Source organism: Suncus etruscus, chromosome 7 (genome assembly GCF_024139225.1).
Source record: "Suncus etruscus isolate mSunEtr1 chromosome 7, mSunEtr1.pri.cur, whole genome shotgun sequence".
In the NCBI taxonomy this organism is placed as follows: domain Eukaryota; kingdom Metazoa; phylum Chordata; class Mammalia; order Eulipotyphla; family Soricidae; genus Suncus; species Suncus etruscus.
Window position 1 is genome coordinate 29,173,812 of NC_064854.1, and position 23,369 is coordinate 29,197,180.

The window sequence follows — 23,369 nt, forward strand, 5'->3', positions numbered from 1 at the left end:
ATGACTTGACCAGAAAAAAAATGTACGTTGCTGGAAAAGCCTGGGTTTGAGGGATGTGATGTGGTCCTTGAAGGTGGAGGTCACATCTTTTATTTTCTTTAAAATTAATAACTTTTTTATGGTTTTAGGGCCACACCCAGTGGCAATCAAGGATTACTCCTGGCTCTGTTCTCAGAAATCGCTCTTGTCAGGCTTGGAGGGCCATATGGGATTCTGGGAACCGAATCAGGGTCTGTCCTGGATTGGATGCTTGCAAAGGCAAAGGCCATACTGCTGCATGACTGCTCTGACCCCTAATTAATATATATATGTATATATATGTATATATATATTCTTTTTGTTTGTTTGTTTTTTGGGGGCCACACCTGGCAGCACTCAGGAGTTACTCCTGGCTTTTACGCTCAGAAATTGCTCCTGGCAGACTCGGGGGACCATATAGGATGCTGGGAATTGAACCCCAGTCCATTCTGAGTCGGCTGCATGCAAGGCAAATGCCCTACCACTGTGCACTCTCTTAGGCCCTTTAATTAATAATAATAATAATAATTATTATTATTTTTGGTTTTTGGGCCACACCTGGTGATGCTCAGCGGTTACTCCTGGCTATGTGCTCAGAAATCACTCCTGGATTGGGGGACTGTAACTCCACCCCCCTGGATTTAGGTGTACATACCTGAGACCCGCCCTTTTCTGGGAAGGGTCTTGGGAACCGGATATTAGGTGTAACTTTACATGCAAGACCCCTCCCATTCCGGGAGTGGTCTTGGAAAAGGTAGATAAGCCTTTGACCCAGGGGATTCGGCCTTTTTGCCCTGCTGGGCTCTCTGGCTTTTGGGGTCTTTGCCCTTTTGGCTGTAGGCAGGGTCTCTGCCCTTTTGGTCTTTGACCAGCATGGAGGTCAAAGGAAAGATGGCTGAAAGGAGTTAAGATGCAGGGCTAAGAATAGCAATGCTTGAAAGGTTATAAGATAGGCCACACACATGTGGTGAATAGGGATGAATAAAGTTGATACTTCCTAATGCCTGCCTGTGAGTGAGTTCAATACCTGTCGCTTTCCTGAACCCCAGACCCGCCGGTTCATGGGGGATGAAGCCACATGGCCGGGGCCTAAGGACAAAGGCCTCCATCCTTCACCATCCATCTCCATCCAGATCCATCTTTATTTATTTAAGACAACAGGGGACCATATGGAATGCTGGGAGATTGAATCCTGGTCTGTCTTAGGTTAGCGCGTGCAAGGCAAACACCCTACCACTTGTGTCACTGGCCCCTAATTAATAATTTTTAATTGAATCACCATGAGACACAAAGTTACAAAGTTGTTAATGGTTGAGTTTCAGTTACCTCATCATTAGCTGGTTCATTCTACAGTCTGACCACGTGAGTCAGAGAGGGACAATGCTTTCCCACCCATCACCCCAACCAATACAGATAATATGGTATCAAACATTTACATTATATATTTTAATAATTTTTCCTGGACAATTATGTCGAGATAAGTAGTTCAGTTAAGGACAATTTCATTTTACTCCAAATTCTGTCTTACTGAAGTTCTCTTCTTTCTTTTGTTTTTCTTGGTTTAGGTTTGAGTTTTAGGGTTTAGGACACACTCCTGACTCTGTGCTCAGTGATCATTTTTAGCAATGCTCAGGTAGCCATATATGGTGCTGGGGATTGAACTGAAGCCAGTTGTAGACAAGGAAAGTACCTTAGCTGTAGTCCTATACTTCAGCTCTCATAGAAGTTCTCTTTACCACTATGTAAAAAACATCCATAAATAGGGTTCTAAAGTATATTCAAATGGAAGCCAGAGAGGTAGTACAGTAGGTAAGGCACTTAACATACACATGCCCAACCCTGTCATCAAATATGGTCTCCAAGCCTGGCAAAGTAATTTTTGAGGGCAGAGCCAGGAGTAACCCCTGAGTGTCACCAAGAGTGGCTCAAAAACAAACAAACAAAAACAACAAACAAGGAAATCTGGGGCATTGCTCAGGGTACAGCAGTTGACAGCAGGAGAAATTCTTGAGTGCAGAGGTTATATCACTGGATATAATCTCAAAACTAATAAATGATAATAAATAAAAATTAATTATATCCAATGGTTTCAAAAGAGAGGGTGGCTCTCAGAACATAGTCTCCACATCACAGGTTGAATCCAGGCACTATCGGGAGAACATAAATGAGAAGAGGCCAGTATAGGACCAAGATGGACCCAGGAATGACACTCACCTGTCTACAATGATGCCATGAGGTATAAGCACATATTCTAGGTCTCCATAATAGTGCTGGGGGTATGTGAATAAATTCAAGTCATACCCTGGCCAATCATCCAAGATCTGTAAATAAAATAGCTTCAGTTATAGTAATTTTCATTAGAAAATAAGGTTTTAAACATAAACCATAAAGAGCATCATTTAAAAGACAGACCAATACTGCACACAGAGCATACTTAATGATCAATATTGCATTAATAATATTCTGACAACTCTGAAAACTTCACAGGACAAGGCAATTTGTCCCATGAAGCCTAATAAAGGGCCTAGTATGGAAGATCCCATAGAATTCCATTCTTAGTTTCCTTCATTTTCATTTTGTTCTATATTGGTCATCCCCAGTGATTCTCAATGATTCTCAGTGCTTACTCCTGGCTCTGCATTCACCACCCTCTTGACTTCCTCTGTGATACAAGATCAGCTTCTTCCATGAATGCTCAATTCAGGCCCAAATTCTCCCTTGCTGGAGGCCTTGCTGATGGCAGCATTGGAGCTTCTTTCCCAAGCCTCTGGTGTTCATTTCAGCCCCCAAAGTCTCCTATAGATCTCCTTGGAGTCCCTTCCAGCCTCTGGCTCACCCAGTCTTAAGTTTTTCATCAGAAAACCTAGAACTCATGGGGCAGTCCTTTTTGCACAGACATAAGACACTGTCTCTGTCCTCCTCCTTACCCAGCACTCAGGCCAGTTTTCTTGTGTTCAAAGTTTGGAACAGCATATAGGATCCACACCCTATTCCACTCCCCTCCCAGCAAAGACCATCATACCAGAGTCCTGGCACATCCCCCACAAAGGTCCCCCTTTCCTAGTTCAGAGAAGGCGACTCCTTTTACCAGATGCTCAAATCAACATCTGGTGCCGGTCTCTTTGCCTCTGTACCTGTAGCATGAAACCTACTAGCAAATCCCACCATCAACTTCTTCCAAACCACCTTTCTGTGTCCCAACACTTCCCTAAATGGTGCTCTGGAGACTCTGGCTGCAGCAACAACACTCCTGGCCCCACTGTGGCACCTTCCATGTGGCAGCTGGATGTTCCTTTCACAGCATGCAGTCTTCTGCTCGTGTGTTTGCAAGGGTTCTCTTCTACTCTGAGGGTGATCTGGAGACATAAGATCTATGTGCATCTTTGGTACATGAGGCTCCCTCTTATATCCAGTCCCATTCACCCTTCAATCTGGGACCACAGCCTCTATCTTCCCTAATAAGCACCTGCCTCGAGACCTTTGCACTTGCAGTCCCTTTGGTCTATTCTATTCTTTCCCCCAGACAGTCACAGGGCTGTTTTCACTCTCTGCAAGTCTGCAGTCCAATGTCACTACAAAGAACAGGCCTCTGCGACCCTTTGCTTATGAAGCAGAAGCCCTTCAGGATAGAGAGATAGTGCAGGGGTTGGAGCACTTGCCTTCTATCCTGTCAACCTCATTTGATCCCCTTTGACCACTTAAGTGTGGTTCCCTGAGCACCACCTAGGTTCATTCCTGAGCACTTTCAGATATGACACAGTCCCTCCAATCAATTAATTAATAACTGAATTACAATTATTAGTAAGTAAGGCCTCCAGAAAGGGCCTGAGTTGAGATCCATGGAGAATCTTGGATCATAGAGGGAGTCAGGAAGGTGGTGAATGCAGAGCCAGTAGTAAGCACTTAGCATCACCAAAGATGGCCAAAACAATAAAAAATAATAAAAAGAAATTCATGCCCTGCAGATGCCAGGCTTGGCACCACAGATGCCGCTCCTCGGCTGTACCCATGACAGCAGGGCACAGAAAAAAAGGTTATTTCTATAATCAATGCCCAGATCTATTGGCACTAAGAATAGTTTGTTGCCTCACACTGGAAAAAAAATTAATAATAAAAATAAATAAAACAGCTGTCTTTCCTCGCATTGCTGGTTGGGTTGAATCTCTCTACTGTGGCATCACTTTTTTGGGAGCAAGGACTGTCCCTGGATGTGATATGTGTATATCTGTGTTACCATATATATATGTGTGTGTGTCTGTGAGTATGTGGCTATAGGAGTGAATGTGTGTGACAAGTCTGTATGAGACCTATCATTTGGTACCTAAGTATATGTGAGCACAAGTATATGTGTGATTGTATGTGATCATGCAAGTACATGTGACACATGTGCAGTATCTGTGTGCAAATGTGGCATTATGAGTGTTCTGTGTGTGAATGCATGTATAGGGTCTCCTTCCGCTGACATGTTGGCTCCTTCTGGAAGACTTTGATTTGCTGTTGAACCTTCAGTGCCCAGAACACTGGCTGGAAGGTGGTAAATCCTGAAAATGTGAAATGGGTGAACCCATTCCATTCATGGACTCCCCAGCAGTAGCTGAACCCCAGCTTCAACTGTGATGAAGAGAACCACTGTTCATGGCAGTTCTGGACATGCACATGCCCCCAGGCTGATTATTGAGTGGACTTATATCATCTGCACCTCTGAAGAGCACCCCATTTGCTCTGCTTCTGCCAGTCGATTGGCTCAGAGCAACTATTCAATTTGCACTAAAAAACTTTGTTTCCGCCCCAAGGAGTGCTGGGGCCAGTTCTATGTGTCAACACCACCGTGGCTGCTGAGAGCCTGCCCACCAGCTGTACAGGAGGAGCTTGCAAAAGATTTCTGGAAGCTACCATAGAGACAAAAGAACCCTGCCCAGCACCAGGCCCCAGAGAGATCATTTAAGGGCATAACATTTTTGGCTTCCCTTCCAGACCACACACACTACTGACCCCCTTCTCCACAGCCTCTCAGCTGGCTGGGAGAGACTTAACTGTGAGTTTCTGGGCACGGTCATTCCTCTCCCTAACACAATGACCACCCCCTGCTCTGGCTGAAGCGCAGAGACTTCCCTTCTGCCCTTATTTTAGAGCTTAGCTCAGACATGGACTATCTATGGTGCTAGGAAAAATGTCTCCATTTCACAGAGTTAGTTTTTCTCCCCTTCTCCCTTTTTCCTTTGTAGAATCAGGGTTCAAATCTAGAGCCTTTCACAGGCAGGACAAGTGCTGAGCCACATCTCCCTGCCTTGGTGTTTCTATTTTTTGGTAAGATGCAATAAAACTTGGACTTAAGGTTGCCATAAGAATAAAGAGATAATAGAATGGATAGTGTATTCAGAGTTCTGGTGTGCATGAAGTGTTCAATAAATGATACTCCACACACCCTTTCCAAATAAGAAAATAGAAAACAAACCTAGCGATAAAGGTGTCTTGGTAATCCCTAACTAAAAAACAATCAGATTTGGATATCCCCCACATTGCGTGTGGGTTTAGATAGTGGGACTCCTTGGGCATCTTAACTTCTCTTGATCTCAGTGAATCGTTCCATAAAATGAATTCAACCAACACCTGCCTCAAGCAACTGTGGTGAGGATAAAATATGATAGATAAGGGACACAAAGCCCTTATATAAACATTGCAGTGGTATAATGCAATAAATGCCAATTATTTAGAAGTACCATTAATTTGCCTATAAATTATCTGCTTTAATTAAAGAAGTTCTTTTTAACTTCTTTTTACCTCATTGTAAATGCAAATTTAAAAGTAGAAGAAATGGGTTCTTCTATAATTATTCTCTAATCCAGCTTGGTCTATTTCCAACTAAGTCAAACACAGTGAGTGCTGGTGAAGATGGAAGATGATTCAGATCCACGCACTGCTGGTTCATCCTTTGTCACCATTCATGGCGCATGTAAACTGCCTTTAAACCTTGCATCCTCCATCTGACATTTGGAGGTGACCATCAACTGTAGATAATGATGATGTTACTCATCTGCTTTTTGAAAAATCAAAACAAGAAATCTCGAAACAGTTTCAGTATTGCAGATAATATGCCTTAAATTGATGCAAAACAATACTTTCTCTGTTTAAAACACAAAGCTTGTCTTAATTGGAAAAGTGACCACACTTTGAGTCATTTCATACCATAACCGAAGTCCACGATTCCTTCTTATTTCTCTCAAAGAGAAAAATAGAAACAGATTAAAAGTGCATCTCTGGCCCCCATGCCCCCTTGAGCCCCCCACACTTAGCTCCCCCTTGCTTTATTTTAGATAGCGACTCCTCTCAGTTTGGTCTCTATGTGGCTTCTTCAAAAACGTTCTGCCTCTTACATTGGGAGCTTCCAGATTTCTATCCTTAAGAATAGCTGAGAATTGTTCCCCTGTTTTCATTACGCATTTCCATCTGCTCCTAACATCAAGTATTCCATTTGCTGATGATTTCCAATTCTACCCATCACTCTCCTGAATCCAAGCTATGAATTACAAATTGTCTGTTGGCATCCTCAATCTCAGGTCCTCCAGGCACCACAAACTCAATTTATCCAGAATGGAACTTAATGAGCTCCATGTTCCATTTCCAACCTCTTTTCTGCTCATTCTTCTATCAGGCCTCTCAGTCCTCTCTCTTCCTTTTTTCCTTCCCTTTCTTTTTTTTTTTTTTTTTTTTTTTTTTGGTTTTTGGGCCACACCCAGCGGTGCTCAGGGGTTACTCCTGGCTGTCTGCTCAGAAATAGCTCCTGGCAGGCACAGGGGACCATATGGGACACCGGGATTCGAACCAACCACCTTTGGTCCTGGATGGGCTGCTTGTAAGGCAAACACTGCTGTGCTATCTCTCCGGGCCCTTTTCCTTCCCTTTCCTTTCCTTCCCTTCCTTTCCCTTCTTCTCCCCTCCCCTTCCCTTCATTTTTACACCTGGCAGCACTCAGGGATTACTCCTGCTTCTCAAGTCTCAGGAATCAGACCTGGCTGTGCTCAGGGGACACATCCTCTATGGGATGCTGGAGATTGAACCCAGGTTTGCCCCATTCACATCCAAGGCAAGTGCCCTACTTGCTGTACTAGCTCCTTTTTTCTAAAGCTTACATAAGTCCTTGGTACTAGCTTCAGGAACAACAACTTTTTCTTTAATGACACTGTAAACTGATGAGGTAAAAGAAAATCCAGCCCCAGTAGAGAGACACATGCTATGCAAAGTAAGTTGTGTGTGTGTGTATGTGTGTGTGTGTGTGTGTGTGTCCTGCTTTTCTTTCTTATACTTTGGCTTCAAGTTCCAGCTTCCAAGAGCCTATCAACTTAATGTTGATTAAGTGAGGAGTTAACTTTCTCAGACCTCACAGGACACCTCTTGCTTAATCTGCAGGTTAAACACCTGAAGACCCCTCCGCCCTCCAATCATTCTCATCTCACTCCCTTTAGATGCCCTGCTTTTAGTGTTCCATTGCACCTAGTGGCTATGGGAAATGGTTTTATGTATTTATTTACATGTACTCTGCTAGCCTGGGTTCCTCGTTAGAATGTAAGCGCCATGAAGACACAGAAGTCCCTCTCTTCCCTCCAGTGTCCAATCAGCACCAGGGCCCAGCAGAATATTCAAGTATGTGAAATGAAGGAAGAAAAAATGAAGGGGGGCGGGAAACCAATGGATGCTTTCTCCTTTAGGAAGGGAAAGCTCAATTTGAGAACATATTTCTTAATTCACGTAGTCAGGATCAGTGTATAACCACACTCAGATCATCTATGCATGACAAGTGATCTCTGGAAAAAATAATAATAGCAATAAATTTGATGGAGGCACATGCCAGCCTCATCACCCTTTTCTATTAAGTTTGATCTAGGCACAACCATCAACCTTGCAGCCCACAGCCAGGAGCCTGAGCAAGCCAGCAAGACAGGACAAAACCAGATTTGGTGAGGGCCCGGAGAGCTGGCACAAAAGACTTTTCTAGTGGAAACCCCTCACCTCTCACCCCCATCCATTCACAGCTCCCCAATTCTCTAGCTGGGCCTTGACCTGGTCAGGGTTTCATTTTTAGAGAAAATATCTGATGTTTTGGAAGGCGCTGGCAGGTCTGGAAGATAAGTGTGGGCTTATGGATGGAGCCCTGGCCAGGTATCAAAAGTTTCCAAATTCAGCAGGGGACAGCGCGCGCTTCACGCTTGAGCCCAAAGTTGCTTCCCAGACACTAAAGCACCAGGAACGAACCCCGTTTTCCTCTAGCTCCGAGTTTGGAATAACTCCCAACATTACCAGGCGTGGCCCCCCAAACCAACCCAACCTAAACAAGGTTCCAGGGTTCAAACACTGTCCCGTCGAACGACTTGACTTCTTTACAGCCCACAAAACCCCCTGGATCTTGAGTCCCCACAAAAAAACCGGGCCCAGGAGAGTAGCCAGAGGGCGCGGTTTGCAGCTACACAGCCTCCTGGCAGGATTGGGGGACCTGGCACCGCTGGGGCTAATATTGGAGCAGCTGACCCGGCCCTGGGGCGCAGAGGAGACGCCCCTGGAAGCAAGGGGGGCGCAGACGGGGTACGGGGAGCGGACGGAGAGATAGAAAAGGGTCTGGAGCTGCCTGCGAACCCCTCGGGGAGAAGAGAACAAAGCCTTGGGCCGCGGTGCCCTAAAACTGTGCGGGCGGGTCATTGCAACCGAGGGCGCCAAGAGAGAGGGGCTTGGAGAGAATCGGGGGGAGCGAACAGGGGTTTGCACGGGGGGTTTGCATTTACCACGACGCCTCGCCCGGATTCTGGCGCCTCCTCTCTGCTCCCGGCCATGCTTCTCCCAGGGAAAGGGGCGGGAAAGCGGGCAAAGGCTGGGGCCGGCTTGGGGGAGCGGCCTGCTCCGCCCCGGGCCCCGCGGGCGCGTGATTCGAGGCGCTCCCGGGACCCCGCGCCTGGCGCAGGGCCAGTGCTCGGGGGGCGGGGGGTGCGAGGCCTCGAGCGCGGGTTGGAGGAGACCCGGGCGCCCCAGCCCCGCCGGCATGGGGGAGCAGCTGCGCCGTAGCGCCCGCCGCACCTGAGCACAGGCCCGGGGGGCGTCGGGGCGCTTCTCTCGGGACGCAGCGCGCGTCTGCGAGCCGCGAGCCCCGTCGCCTGCTCCCCTTAGGGACTCGGCCTGCGAGACAGCTGGGGGGCTCTGCTGCTCGGAGTCTGTCGCCCTGCTTTGGGGCTCATCTGGTCGTCTGAGTCCCTCTGGCTGATTTCTGGGCGCTCCCTTCTCTACCCCTTCCTTCCCTACTGGCATTCCCGCGAGTCAAAGTGGAGAGCGAGCTAGCGGACCCTGGCACGCCTGGCACGGTCTGGGTGGAGCCGGGAGCCGTGGCGACCACCCATCCGGGGGGCTTCAAAGCGCCAGATCAAAGCACCCCCCTCCTGGTCCCTTTATCTCAGGTGTGGGATCTGCACTTGGATTGATCTGCCTTTGGAAAGGGCTTTTCCAGGGTTGCATTCAAGGTCGGAGCAGAGGGCACGCGCCCTAGCCCAGGATCTCCATCCTCCTTAAGAACAGGCGGGTTCTATTTAAACTGTTTGGGGGTGCCCTTTCCAGCCTCCACAATTCTACCTGAAGAAAAACCTCTTAAATCTTTTGCGCCCCGTCCTCCTAGCCTCTCCCCATCCTGAGGTCCCGCTTCTGTATCTATTTTTCTTTTCTTTTCTTTCTTTCTTTCTTTTTTCTTTTTACATTTATTAATTAATTGATTGGTTTTGGGGCCACACCCGGCAGTACTCTTGTCTCTGCACTCAAAAATTGCCCCCCCTGAACCAGGCAGGACAGCTAGCCATAGGCCTCCTGGGCTGACCACTTAGTCCAGGGGACTGAGATCCCCGCCCCACGCCAGAGTGGTCTTCAGGGCCACGCCTAGTAAATCGGGCCCTGGGGAGAGGGTGGGGGAGAGAAATTCCTCCTCTATGTATACTGGACCCCATTCAGGAGTTCTTTTCTTCCTAGTATTCATTTTCAACTTTTTAACAACACCCACAAATATTCTTAATTCTTGACTGTTTCTAGAAAAAAATGGAATTCCCTAGATTTGGAGGATAATATTCAAATAGGTCTCTAAAATCAGTGTATATGTAGACTGACTTCCTATACAGTGGTCCTCTCTGATTGCCAAGCCTAAATCTATAAACAATTCATCTATACAATGTATATACCCCTCTGATATATTTCCCCTCCTCCACCAGAGCCCCTTCTAATCCCTTATCTCCCAATCTGGATTCGGTATCTTCCCTTAATTAACCCTCTTTACCCTCAGTTCTTTAATTTGTTAGGCACCAAGACCGACCTCTTGCCCCAACAGATTCTGCCCTTTCTCATACCCCTACAAAGCTCATTATTACTCCTTAACTCTCTCACGCCCAACCATCAGTACACCACGTTTACCCTTTTTAACTTCAGTACTACACAGTTCTAATCACACACCAAAGTCGTGCATTGGATTTAACAACCCCCAACTGTTTCAGAAGACATAAAATGGACACATATATCTTTTGAATATTTTATGTGTATTTTCTTTAACAGCTATAACTCTTTTTAAATATTTTTTTACCGTGACGATTCTACCCACTTTTTATCTTGTCGCTCTTTGTGAGTTCTTCAATAAGGAATTTTGGTGGAAGAGTCCCTCAGTTTAATGCTTATGATTGAACATGGGGATTGTTGGACTTGTTCTTATGGCTCCCATATGCGCCGATAACGCCCCGTGGCATTGTTCCTTGTTTGCATAGGCACATTAAAATGGGAAAATACTATACATACAAATAAGTTCTTATCTAATAGAGATTAGAACACACAAATCTCGTAGTGCAATAGGACCTTACACCTTACATTGATATAATGACCTGGCACAGGCCTCAGATGAATGGGCATCCTCCATTCACCTCTGAACCAGGGAAGCTATCTAGGAAACAGCCAAGGTTTTTTATAACAACACCTGGAAGCAATCCTCTACCAGGGAAGACCCTACCACGGCTCTGACATCGACCTGCTCAAAAGAGACTTCCCTTAACACTAAGAAAACTTGACAACAACAACGACCTGCTTACAGGACCGGGTTCTCTGCATTGCCCTTTAATTGTGAGGTGAAAAGAGAGGACGCTATGCACCATTCTAACTGCAATATAGGATATGCAGATTCCAGGATCTTTAATACAGAAACATGATACCAACAACAGAGACTGTGTGAAAAATAAAAGTGTATTGGCACTACAGATAATGACCTGGATTGGACAAACTAGTTTGCCTGGAGCCTAGAGTTGGTCTTATGCCAGGAAACTTCAGGGGCAGGGTCTCCTTGTATTTAGGCCAAGGCTTTTCCTTTCCATGTCCCTCATATTTTGGTGGGCCTATGCAAACAATAATTGACACTCTAACACCATTTTTACTGTGCTCCTTTGACTCTAATCCTTAAGAAAAACAACCCCTTAAACTTTTGAGGTTAATATAAACTAATATGCATGTGCATGGAAATGTAAAAAAATACTTTGCCTTCAATGTTTAAGGAGTTACATAAGTTTTATGTCTCTAGATTGCTTTGTGTGCTGCTAAGAAATATTATGTACTACAATCTGGGAACTTGAGGGACAAAGTAATTGTACATGGGCTCTGTTCTATTTTTCTTTGGCTGAAAGTTCAAAGTTAAGATTATCAGCAATGGGACTACTGAGAATTCTGTTTATGGGTGATTGTCCTCCCACTGTAACTTTACCTTGTCCTCTTTCTTTGCATCTTTGTTCTCATAATTAAAAATAAAAAATTAATTTAAAAAATCGCCTCCATGGCAAGCTGGGGGCCCATATGGGATGAGGGAAATCGAACCCGGGTCCCTCCTGGGTCGGCCACATGCAAGGCAAGCGCTCTGCCACTATGCTCCCCCCCCCCCCGTGTCCTTTTTTTTTTTTAGGGCATTGCTTTCCCTGATGAATGCTAGTGGTTCGGCTCTCTGGTTGTGATCCTGGCCCCAGCTGGACCCAACTCTCCAACTCCCACCTCTCCTGGTATTTTTGTTGACCTTTGGGTGTTGGCATGTGGTGAGGCCGGGAGGGAACTTGAATTTTGCCTCTTTTGAGGGGAAACTAGTCAACCAGAGAATGTCGCTCTGAGATGGAGAAATAAAGGCTGGGGGGTTCATTCACATGTGGCGCTCAGTCATGCTCCTGCGCCCAAAGTGCCAACCAGAAAGTGACAGCTCCATGCTGGCACTTAGGAAGACCAGGAACGAAAACCGCCCCTTGATTGCCTCCCCATTGTGTGATATTGCCTCTACCTCGAAAAACTCTGCTAGTATAGTCAGCGCTCCAATTGGGGCCACTTGTCCAGCTCTCTCTCCTCTATCCCCCAAAGAGGTAAGCTTTTTCAATGTTTTTGGGGGTTGTGTTATTTGGGGGCCACACCGGGCGGTGCTCAGGGGTTACTCCTGGCTCTGCACTCAGGAATCATTCTTGTTGGTGCTCAGGGGAACCATATGCATTGCTGGAGATCGAACCCAGGATGGAAGCTTGCAAGGCAAGCACCTACCCTCTGTACTATCTTTCTGGTCCCAGTATTTTTGGGCTTTTGTTTTTGACCATTTTACTTTTGAATCCCATCTTCACCAGGAATTTCCTTCAGCTTAAAGTGCTGTTATATTAACTGATTTTCTTTTATATATTGTTTTTATTGAGATCATTGTAAATTACAAGTCTTTCACAGTTATATTGAAGGTACATAGTGACAGTGAATTAGGGCAATTTCCACCACCAGTGCTGACCTCTCTCCGCCACTTATTTATTTATTTATATTTTGAGGAATTTTTTTTTTTTTTTTTTGGTTTTAAGAGCACTCTCAGCGGGGCTGGGAGAAGGCAAGAGAAGTTTCACCACCCTGGTGGTTGTTCCTGGCAGTGTGCTAGCTCCATATCCCCCTGGGGGGGTCACATTTTGATTTTTTTTTTGTTGTTGGGTTTGGTCACACCCGACAGCGCTTAGGGGTTACTCCTGTCTCTGAGCTCAGAGCCCTTTTGGGATGCCAGGATACAACCCGGGTCTGTCCTGTGCTGGCCGCCGCAAGGCAAACGCTTTACCGCTGTGCTATTGCTCTGGTCTCAGGGGGTCACATTTTGATGGCTGTCTGGGCAGCCATCCTGCCTTTCCCTGACTAATGGTGGTGGAGAAACTAGTGGGAGGAATCGTTGGGTACCAAGTCTCTTAGAGACTGCCAGGCTGGAAAAGCATCATCAGGGTGCTTCATTTTACAGCTTCAACTATAACTTCCTGGCTGCGGTGCATGACTAGATTAGGGATGAGTAACTTCAAAATGAGTTTCCTCTAAAAAGGGGATGGGTGAGTGAAGAGATTGTTCAGAGGGCAGGATGTTTGCTTTGCACACAGCACACCTGGGTTTGAAGCCCAGGGTCTCATATGGTCCCTCTGGATCTCCCAAGAATGATTATTGATTGTCAAGCTAGGAGTAATCCCTGAACACCAGCAGGTATGCCCACCTCCAACCCCCTAAAAAACTAACAGACAAACAAACAAATAAATAAAAAAACACCACTAAAACGAGTTAAGTTCCCAGAGTAACAGCTATACCAGAGGCAACAACTGTGAACATAGCTAAGCACCTCAATACATTTTTTCTTAGGCCGTTCTTTTTTGGGGGGGTGGGGGGATACTCCTGGCTATGTACTCAGTAATCCCTCCTGGCTTGGGGGATGCCAGGGGATCAAACCAAGTTCCATCCTAGATTGGTCACTTGCAAGGCAAATGCCCTACGCTGTGCTATCTCCCTGGCTCCAGGCCGTTCATTTTTAACACCAAACCTTATCAGTGCACATTCTTATTTATAAAAAGTGATTTGCTTGAGTGATAACAGGAACAGTAAGATTACATGCTCTAAAACATCTTGTAGGGACCTGTCTGGGGTGATCAGAGAATAATGAACATATCATTTATTGTTTGTTTGGGGGTAACACCCATCAGTATGGTGCTCTAGATCAAGCTTGGGGCTCTTATGTGCAAAGCATGAGCTCCAGTTTTTTAAGCTCTTTCCTGGGCTACAAAGTTATTATTTGCTTTGTTTATTGAGGCCATACCTAGTGGTGCTCTGCTCCCATCGTGGTGGGGCTGTAGCACAAGATCATTTTTATAGTACTCAATCAGATCATAGTACTCAAAGGTTGCTCTCAGCACAATGTACAGGGGAAATGTGGTGTCAGGGCGGGAATCAGGGACTCCTATGTGTAGAGCTTATCTGCGGTTCTTTGGGCCATCTGTTGGCATCTATTTTCTGAGAGGGAGGCACATGCAGCAGTGCTCCAAGTGTAATGTTAAATAAATAACGATGGGGCTGGATGGCGATGGATGGAGGTGGATTTCTCTGTTTGCCATCCCAGGCCACGTGGCTCAGCAACCCCCATGCAGCCGGCGGGTCCCAGGTTAGGCGAACGGCGGAATCAGACTCACAAGCAGGCAGGCTTCAGGAAGAATTATCTTTATTTAGGCCCTAGCCACCACATGTGTGTGGCCTACTCATAACCTTTCAAGCATACAGCCATTCTAGGCTTGCCCTGCGTCTTATCCTCTTTCAGCCATCTCCCTCAGAGAGCCCAGCAGGGCCAAAAGGCAAAAGCCCCCTAATCCCCTGGCTTCCGGGTTTATCTACCTATTCCAAGACCCCTCCCAGGAATGGGCCGGGTCTTGCAGGTAAAGTCACACCTATTATCCGGTTCCCAAGACCCCTCCCAGAAATGGGTGGGTCTCAGATAAGTACCCTACACCAAGGACCATATGGTGTGACAGGGATTGAACCCAGGTTGGGTGTGTGCAAGGCTAGTGATTTACCCACTGTATTATCACTCCAGCCCATCTTTGGTTTTCATTTTTATTTTTTATCGCAACTGCTCCCAGCAGTACTCAGTGGCCACCAGGTTATGCCCCATAAAGCTTGGTGGGATCAGGCAATGCCAGCTCTCAAACTCAAGGCCCTAAATGTAGTAGTTTCTTTTTTCCTTTTTAATCTTTCTTTTCTTCTTTTTTTCTTTCTTTCTTTCTTTCTTTCTTTCTTTCTTTCTTTCTTTCTTTCTTTCTTTCTTTCTTTCTTTCTTTCTTTCTTTCTTTCTTTCTTTCTCTTTCTTTCTTCTTCTTCCTTCCTTCCTTCCTTCCTTCCTTCCTTCCTTCCTTCCTTCCTTCCTTCCTTCTTTCCTTTCTTTCTTTCTTTCTTTCTTCTTCTTTCTTTCTTTCCTTTCTTTCTTTCTTTCTTTCTTTCTTTCTTTCTTTCTTTCTTTCTTTCTTTCTTTCTTTCTTTCTTTCTTTCTGTCTTTCTTTCTTTCTTTCTTTCTGTCTTTCTTTCTTTCTCTCTCTCTCTCTTTCTTTCTTTCTTTCTTTCTTTCTTTCTTTCTTTCTTTCTTTCTTTCTTTCTTTCTTTCTTTCTTTCTTTCTCTCTCTCTCTTTCTTTCTTTCTTTTTCTTTCCTTCCTTCCTCCCTCCCTCCCTCCCCCTCCCTCCCCATCCCTCACTTCTTTTTCTTTCTTTCTTTCTTTCTTTCTTTCTTTCTTTCTTTCTTTCTCTCTCTTTCTTTCTTCTTTCTTTCTTTCTTTCTTTCTTTCTTTCTTTCTTTCTTTCTTTCTTTCTTTCTTTCTTTCTTTCTTTCTTTCTTTCTTTCTTTCTTTCTTTCTTTCTTTCTTTCTTTCTTTCTTTCTTTCTTTCTTTCTTTCTTTCTTTCTTTCTTTCTTTCTTTCTTTCTTTTCTTTCTTGTGCCACACCTGGTGGCGCTCAGGGGTTACTCCTGGCTCTGTGCTCAGAAATCACTCCTGGCAAGCTCAGGGGACCATATGGAATGCTGGGATTGAACCTGAGTTGGCCATGTGCAAGGCAAATGCCTTCCCCACTGTGTTATTGCTCCAGCCTTAAACATGTTAGGCTTTATTTACCTATTGAAACAAATGCCTGATCCTAAACAAATTATTCTTTACTGACTACCATTATGCTAATTATAGCTTTATAGTTTAATACTAATTTTACTTTTATATTTTAAGCAGCATCGATGTGGCACAAATATAAGTGATATCTCAAGCAATATTTGCAGGGACTAGTTTTTAAGAAAAACAACTCATTTGTTAGGCTTTATTCCTCATCTCACTTTAAGATGATTGAGAGGGAGAAAGTTTTTAGTCTTAAGTTTCTGTCCATCTCTGCTAGAATCACTTCAGTTTAGGTTTTTTTTTGTTGTTATTTGTTTGTTTGTTTGTTTATTTTTGGGCCACACCCAGCAGTGCTCAGGGGTTACTCCTGGCTCTGTACTCAAAAATCGCTCTCAGCAGGCACAGGGGACCATATGGGGTGCTGGGATTCAAACCAATGTCAGTCCTGGGTAGGCCTCTTGCAAGGCAAATATGCCTTACGACTGTGCTATTTCTCAAGCCCTGTTTTTTAACAAGCTGTATGACCAGTGAGGCTAATATGTCCCAATATTTCCATCTATAAAGGAAACAAAACATTTCAGCCATGCTGCATATGATGATGAGATAATATGCCAGACAATCCTTTGGAAACTCTATAGAACTATACAATATTATTAATTTGAGATGCTATGAAGTACATGACTAAATGTAAAGTCATTTAATGTGAAAATAACTAGTCTACAGATGCACACAGCAGTCTTCAGCCAGTAGTGGAAATCCAGAGACAAGTTGGTATTGGTCTGAGAATAAAATGCAATAATATGAGAAAAGTTTTAAAATAATAGTACTTCCATTAAAAGGCTATTTTAGAATGAGATATCTGTTTTCTGATGATCCTTTAAAGAAATGTATTTCTTTTGTATATCCTTTGAATATACATGTATTTATAAAGTTAATAACCAGTAAATACATTTGCATTTTTTCTGTCATTATTATCTTTTTGTAGGTTCCATGCACATTAAATTCTGAAATAAGGTAAATAGGGTGCTTGCCTTGTAATCAGTTGACCCAGGTTCCACCTCCAGCATCCCATCTGGTCCCTGAATATTGCTAAGAGTAATTCCTGAGTACAGATCCAAAAACTAAATGGAACATTGCTGGGTATGACTCTCTCCCAAGAAATTACAAATTAAAAAATAAAAAATAAAAACAAGGAAAAAATCTGAAATAATCTTGCATTACAGCCCAACATGATGAGAGCACAAATAATTCTATTTATTGAAGTGCTACAGCAGCACTCTCTCTATAGAAATATAGACACTTTCATCCTGAAATACAACCTAATCTTTGTACAGTTTTGTGGTTCTATGACTTTTGCCAATATTAATTCGTTATTGAAGATGCCATTTAATCTATGTTGCTCAGAATCAGTCACTTGGTGACACAGATCCAAAATGCAGAAGGGCATTTAATGCTTTCTGAGTTCTGGAACACACAAATAAATGTATAAAATAAGAAAAAACAAAAAAAACAAAAACCTTCCCAGCCTGGGACTTGTGTTGAAACACATAAGCATATAAAACTTGGTGACTCAGATTGTTACTCACAGAGTCATTGGTTAGTCTGGATGAAGTCCACTGTGGACAAAGGCCAGTAATAATGATGATGTTATTTGCCTCTTCCTTAGTGCTGAACAACATAAAACAAAACAAAACAAAAAAAACAAAAAAAAAAAAACCCTTTTTAAGTACAAAAGAAAAAGTGGCTAGATACTTTATTTTAAATATTCAGATCAAACAAGAATCTTGTCACCTTCAAGTTCTTTTTTTCTCTCTCTATACAAATAAGGGGAAAAAATTAGATGCCCATAATTGTCAAACAAAACCACTCAAGAAAAAAAAAACTCATTAGTATTCAATTAGCATAGTAAGCTCACTTTCCCAGCTTCTTTTCTGAAGCTGATTGGATCCAATGCTCACTCAGTCTTAGTTAGAATAAAGAAAAGAAGGGGTTCATGGAAGTTCTTACGAATCAAGCAAGGAGCTTGATTCAGAATTCAGAATTCTGTTCTGCATTATTACACTTTCATTGGTAATTAGTTTTCCACCGAAGAACCCACTGTGACCAGTTTTAAGTCTGTTCTTTGGCAAAGATATCAGGCATGAGTAATATCATCAACACCAAGTGCTGGTCTGCTTCAGAGATAGCCTCCCACTATCGCTCCATCTGATCGGAACAGGAATTGGATAGCTTCAGACTCACAGAGGAAAATAATAATGTGTCAATGTATTCCCCCAGATCTCAGAGTCCTGGCAGCGGACCTCAGCTCTCTTGGTCAACATAAAGCAGCCATTGAAAGGACACAGCTGCAGGAACTAGGGCTAAGCACTTAATAAATCCACAGGGCTGGAGGCACAAGTCATGTACATGACCCTAACACAATACCTTGTGGTTATGAATGAATGGATTTGCATCTCATGGAGCTGTGGCAGCTTATGCAAAATTAATTGGTGTCTCAGCCAATCCTGAATTTCTCATGGAAAGATGTTCACTTTGCTCTCCCTCCCTCCCTCCCTCCCTCCCTCCCTCCCTCTCTCTCTCTCTCTCTCTCTCTCTCTCACTCTCTCTCTCTATTTCACACACACACACACACACACACACACACACAGCAAAAAACCAAAAACCCACAGAAAACAAGATCTCCTGATCTCCTTAGTCAACAAAAACTTTGGCTGGTGTTCTGGTAGTCTAAGAACCAAGTACAATGGGAACTGAGTTGTTTATTCTCTTAGTTATACATGGGGCATTTCTTTTCAGATCAGAGTTCACATATTACACCCATTGGCACGATCCCAGGAATGAATCCAATCATTGTCAGACTTTAGCGCTGAGCTAGAGAGAGCTTGGAAAAGCATTGGAAGAGATGTGGCTTAACATTTGGATTGAGATCCCCTGGGATGAAGAGAGAAATTAAGAATTTGGACACTCAACTACCTAAATGAACACTTCCCAATGTGTGCTTTAATTAACTTTTCTTTGCATTTGAAAAGATGATGCTGTGATTCATTAACTTTGAGAAACAATGAGATAAGCAATGTTTAAGCATATTGCTTTGTTGTGGGACTTCCGGGAGCTTTAACATGCCAAAGTTCATCGTCAATGTTTCACGAAGACAATTGCAAAAGATACACCAAAATTTTTCACCATGAGGAACCTTTTTGGGCGCTATTGCCATAATAAAATTTGCTAAAATTTACCAACATTTTTCACCCATGAAACCCTTTTTGGGGCTATTGCATAATAAATTTGTAAAATTCTATTATTATGAAGATACTTAGATATATTAAGTATATAACATACAATTATAAGCTATGACATTATTTTTCAAATCATGCATTGATTATTTTGCTTTTTAACAAAATAATAACGTAAAATTCAAACATACACTGAACTAACGACTTTCTCAACTTCTGAAAATTCCTTGACTTTAAAATTTGTTATCTTTTTTTATTTATGGTTTTGGAGGTCAACACCCGGCAGTGCTCCGGGGTTATCCTTTGCAGGCTCGAGGGTCCAGATGGGATGCTGGGCTCTCGAACCAATGACCTGCATGAAAGGCTCTTACTTCCATGCTATCTCTCTGGCCCCCCAATTTGTTATCTTCTTTTTTTTTTTTTTTTTTTGGTTTTTGGGCCACACCCGTTTGACGCTCAGGGGTTACTCCTGGCTATGCGCTCAGAAACTCGCCCCTGGCTTGGGGGGACCATATGGGACGCCGGGGGGATCGAACCGCGGTCCTTCCTTGGCTAGCGCTTGCAAGGCAGACACCTTACCTCCAGCGCACCTACCCGGCCCCATTTGTTTATCTTCTAATTAGACCTTTGACTTTGTATTGTCCCTGAACAGAAGGAACTTACTCCTATACCTCATTTTCTGTTTGTTTTGATCTGGGGGCTGTTTTCCAGGCTCTCACTTCCCCAGCTTAGTGCTGGGGGCATAGTGCAATGTGGGGCTATTTTCTCCTTTCACCAGGTAGGAACAAGATTAGCCATTCTGAATAGTAAGGAAAATGAAAGCCATTTCACTGTGGGGTTCCTTGGGCTGTCTCCCAGTGATAGCGAGGCGGCTTCTAAAGCTGATTGCATTGAGGATATCTAGGTGAACCAGGAAGCAAAATTGGGGTGTGACATAGCGAGTCATTAAGAGTGAAGGTTTGCTGAGCTCCTGGTTAATAACCAGACAACTCTCCCTCTCACAGGCTCCTGGGAACCTATTGCAGCACATGGCTACAGCATCTCAGGGCTACTCTCTTTTGTACTGGTAACGATTCATGGCAAATCAATTTTGTGTCAATAAAAAAGATTATGATTGACAAATAAAAAGGTATGCATATAAGAAGGATGAGATTATTTGATATACCTGTATGTGTGAAAATGTACTATAATCTTGCTAATCCATTACCATCTGTGTGTGTGTGTGTGTGTGTGTGTGTGTGTTGAGAATGCTTATAAGCTACTCTCAGCAAGTTTCAAGGCCAGGATCATACATGTAGTGTTATTAATTCTAGCTACATAAGCTCACCCCCCCCCCAATTTTTTTTGTTTTGTTTTCGGGCCACACCTGTTTGATACTCAGGGGTTACTCCTGGCTAAGTGCTCAGAAATTGCCACTGGCTTGGGGGGATCATATGGGATGCAGGGGGATCGAAACCGCAGTCCTTCCCTTGACTAGCGCTTGCAAGGCAGACAACTGCTCTAGCGCCCACCTCGCCGGCCCCAATTTTTTTTTTTTTTTTTTTTTTTCTTTTTGGTTTTTGGGCCACACCTGGCGGTGCCTCAGGGTTACTCCTGGCCTGTCTGCTCAGAAATTAGTTCCTGCAGGCACGGGGGACCATATGGGACACCGGGATTCGAACCAACCACCCTTTGGTCCTGGATCGGTTGCTGTGCAAGGCAAACGCCGCTGTGCTATCTCTCTGGGCCCCCCCCCCCAATTTTTTAATAACTGAAAATTTGTACTCATTTTGACAAAATACCTCTCATTCTACATTTCTGCCTTTGGAATCATCATTCTATTTTCTGCATCAACCCTTTTTTATTTTATTCAATGTACACCATACTAGTATTTATTTTTTTATTTTTGTCACTCCCAAACATATTTTCCTTATTTTAATATCATTGCTCTAAAGCTTCTTTATAGTATTTGTCATTTTGGGAAGAAATATTTTAGCTTATTGGCTTAGGCTGATCTTATTCAACTTATTTCACTTAGTATATTCTCCTGTTTCATTCCATGATGTTGGAAGCAGCAAGGTATTTACCTCAATGGCCTGAATGCTCCCATTTCTTTAACCACTTATCTAAAGATCAATCCTGAGTGGTGAGCTGGTGATCCCAAGGGTCTGACAGATCCAGCTCTTTAATGTCCCTCGGTAGAGTGCTAATTCTGGTATAAGGCCTAAAAGGGACTGTGAAGTTGTCACCTGGGTAAAAGCAGTTTCTGAGTCTGGAATCATGATCAGAGCTGGGCTAACAACTGGTTTTCCAGAAAACAGCCTATTCAGTCCTCACACCTCCACTAGTTTTCACAAACCTCTATTTATCTGGTTTTTTAAAAACTCCCAGAAATGCACTTTTGCCTGAGAGAGCTGACAAATGATCATGGTTATTGGGATACATGTGAGAGCCACCTCTTTGATAACCTGTAATTAAAAAATTAAAATCAAAATGAAGTTTAAAATCAGTGTGTGCACTTGCCTTGCATTTGTAAAGCTCTATCCCCACATTACAAAAACAAATAAAAATTAGCTTGTGAAACTTATTTGGAATCGAAAATGATAAAGCAATAGAAATAAAAGACAAAGGCTTTCTTTTGTTTGTTTTTGTTTTGGGGCCAAACCCAACAGATCAGAAGTTACTCCTGACTCTGAACTCAGGAATCACTTCAGGTGGGTTTCAGAGGCCATATGGGATGCTAGGGATGGAGCCTGGGTCAGCTTCATATAAGACAATCAATCTACATGCTGCCACCTATGTTCTCGGAGTTCCCCCACAAAGGCATTTCTTTTCTTCCTTTCCTTCGTTTTCCCTTCCTTTCCCTCCTTTTCTACATTCCCCTTTTCTTTCTTTCCCTCCCTCTCTGCCTTCCTTCTATTCTTCTTCCTTTCCTTCCCTTCCTTGCCCTCTTGAGCCACCACCTAGTGATTCACAGGTGGTATTCCCAGTCCAGAGTCTTGGGGTTGATCCCAGCCAGTGCTTGGGGGAATATGTGGTGCCAGAGACCCAAACCCCTGGCCTCCAGCATGTAAATCCATGCATTACCAGGAGAGAAAATAGCATTTTGACATATGTAATATCTGAACGGATTATGCTCAGGGAATTACTCCTAATTCTGTACTCAGGGATCATTTCTGACAGTGCTCAGGGGGCCATGTTCAGTGCTGGGGATCAAACCAGGGTGAGCTGTGCACAAGGAAAGCACTTTAACCTCTTTATTACTCTCTCTGGGTCCAAATAAATGCCATTTTAAACATGTTTTTGTGTTTTTTCAATTTTGTGATTCCTGGAAAGTTTTATTTTACATAGTGATGACTAAAGCTTTGTTTCACACTTTAAGTAAAATAAGCATCTAACCCAGTGTTTCCCCATGGCGAAATAAAGTCTTTCTACACATCATTTGATATGCAGTGCTTTCATTTGTTTAACAGTTCCCCCAATATATTTTCACTACTTCCAAGTTCTGATTTTATAAGTATGTATAAAAAATGTTTACAATAAAACGTACTTGAACTACTTCTAAGTAAGAAATTCCCCAGAAATAGAATTTCTCAATTACAAGGTGTGATTATTTTTAAGGCTCTTAATAGACTTTGCTAAACTTTTAGCTCTACAATATCAATGTCTTTTGTCAATGGAAAATTACAGTATTCTTATTGGGATTTTTAATGGAATACAAATAAACATTTTATTGCAAAAACACTTTGAGTGTTTGAGGTTAAGGGAATATTACCAACATATGTTAAAAACTTAGTAATAAGTATTAACTAAGAACAGTAGGTCTGGAAATTAGTGCATTCATTCTTACCTACCTATAGTTGACTTTAAAACAATAACACAATGTGGCTTTTTTCTTGTTGCTTCCCGCCCCATAAAAGTTAAACCCAGACCCATAAAAACTTTATGGTGCTATTTCAGACTCCACCTTAAAATAGATTCCACCTTAAAACAGGATTGCACCTCCCAACTTTTGACCTTGGGCAATTTTCTCAATTATATTGCCTTATTTCTGCATTTCTTCTGTGACCATGAGCTTAGTTCCTCTTTATTAGGGTCATTATGAGGCTTAAGTTAAATAATGTAAAATGATGTATCCAGTGTAGCAATTGCTGAAGAGTGTCTCATGTTAGTATCTATCATTAAAATACAAAT

General features: G+C 43.3%; 1 protein-coding gene and 1 non-coding gene across 2 annotated transcripts in view; one reads left to right on the forward strand and one right to left on the reverse strand.

The window, feature by feature from the left end:
• The window catches only part of PRTFDC1 (phosphoribosyl transferase domain containing 1), a 79,281-nt gene extending 70,432 nt beyond the window's left edge, over nt 1–8,849 (reverse strand). Inside the window, exons 1-2 of the mRNA XM_049777839.1 lie at nt 8,793–8,849; nt 2,233–2,339 (exon numbers count right to left, since the gene is read on the reverse strand). Of these exons, the coding sequence (XP_049633796.1) occupies nt 2,233–2,339; nt 8,793–8,840 (155 nt within the window). The 5' untranslated portion in view covers nt 8,841–8,849. The remainder of the gene's footprint in view (nt 1–2,232; nt 2,340–8,792) is intronic.
• Nucleotides 3,972–4,113, forward strand: LOC126014663 (small nucleolar RNA SNORA43). Its single transcript, XR_007497667.1, has one exon. It is a non-coding gene; the product is annotated as a small nucleolar RNA SNORA43 (small nucleolar RNA).
• Nucleotides 8,850–23,369: the final 14,520 nt, after the last annotated feature.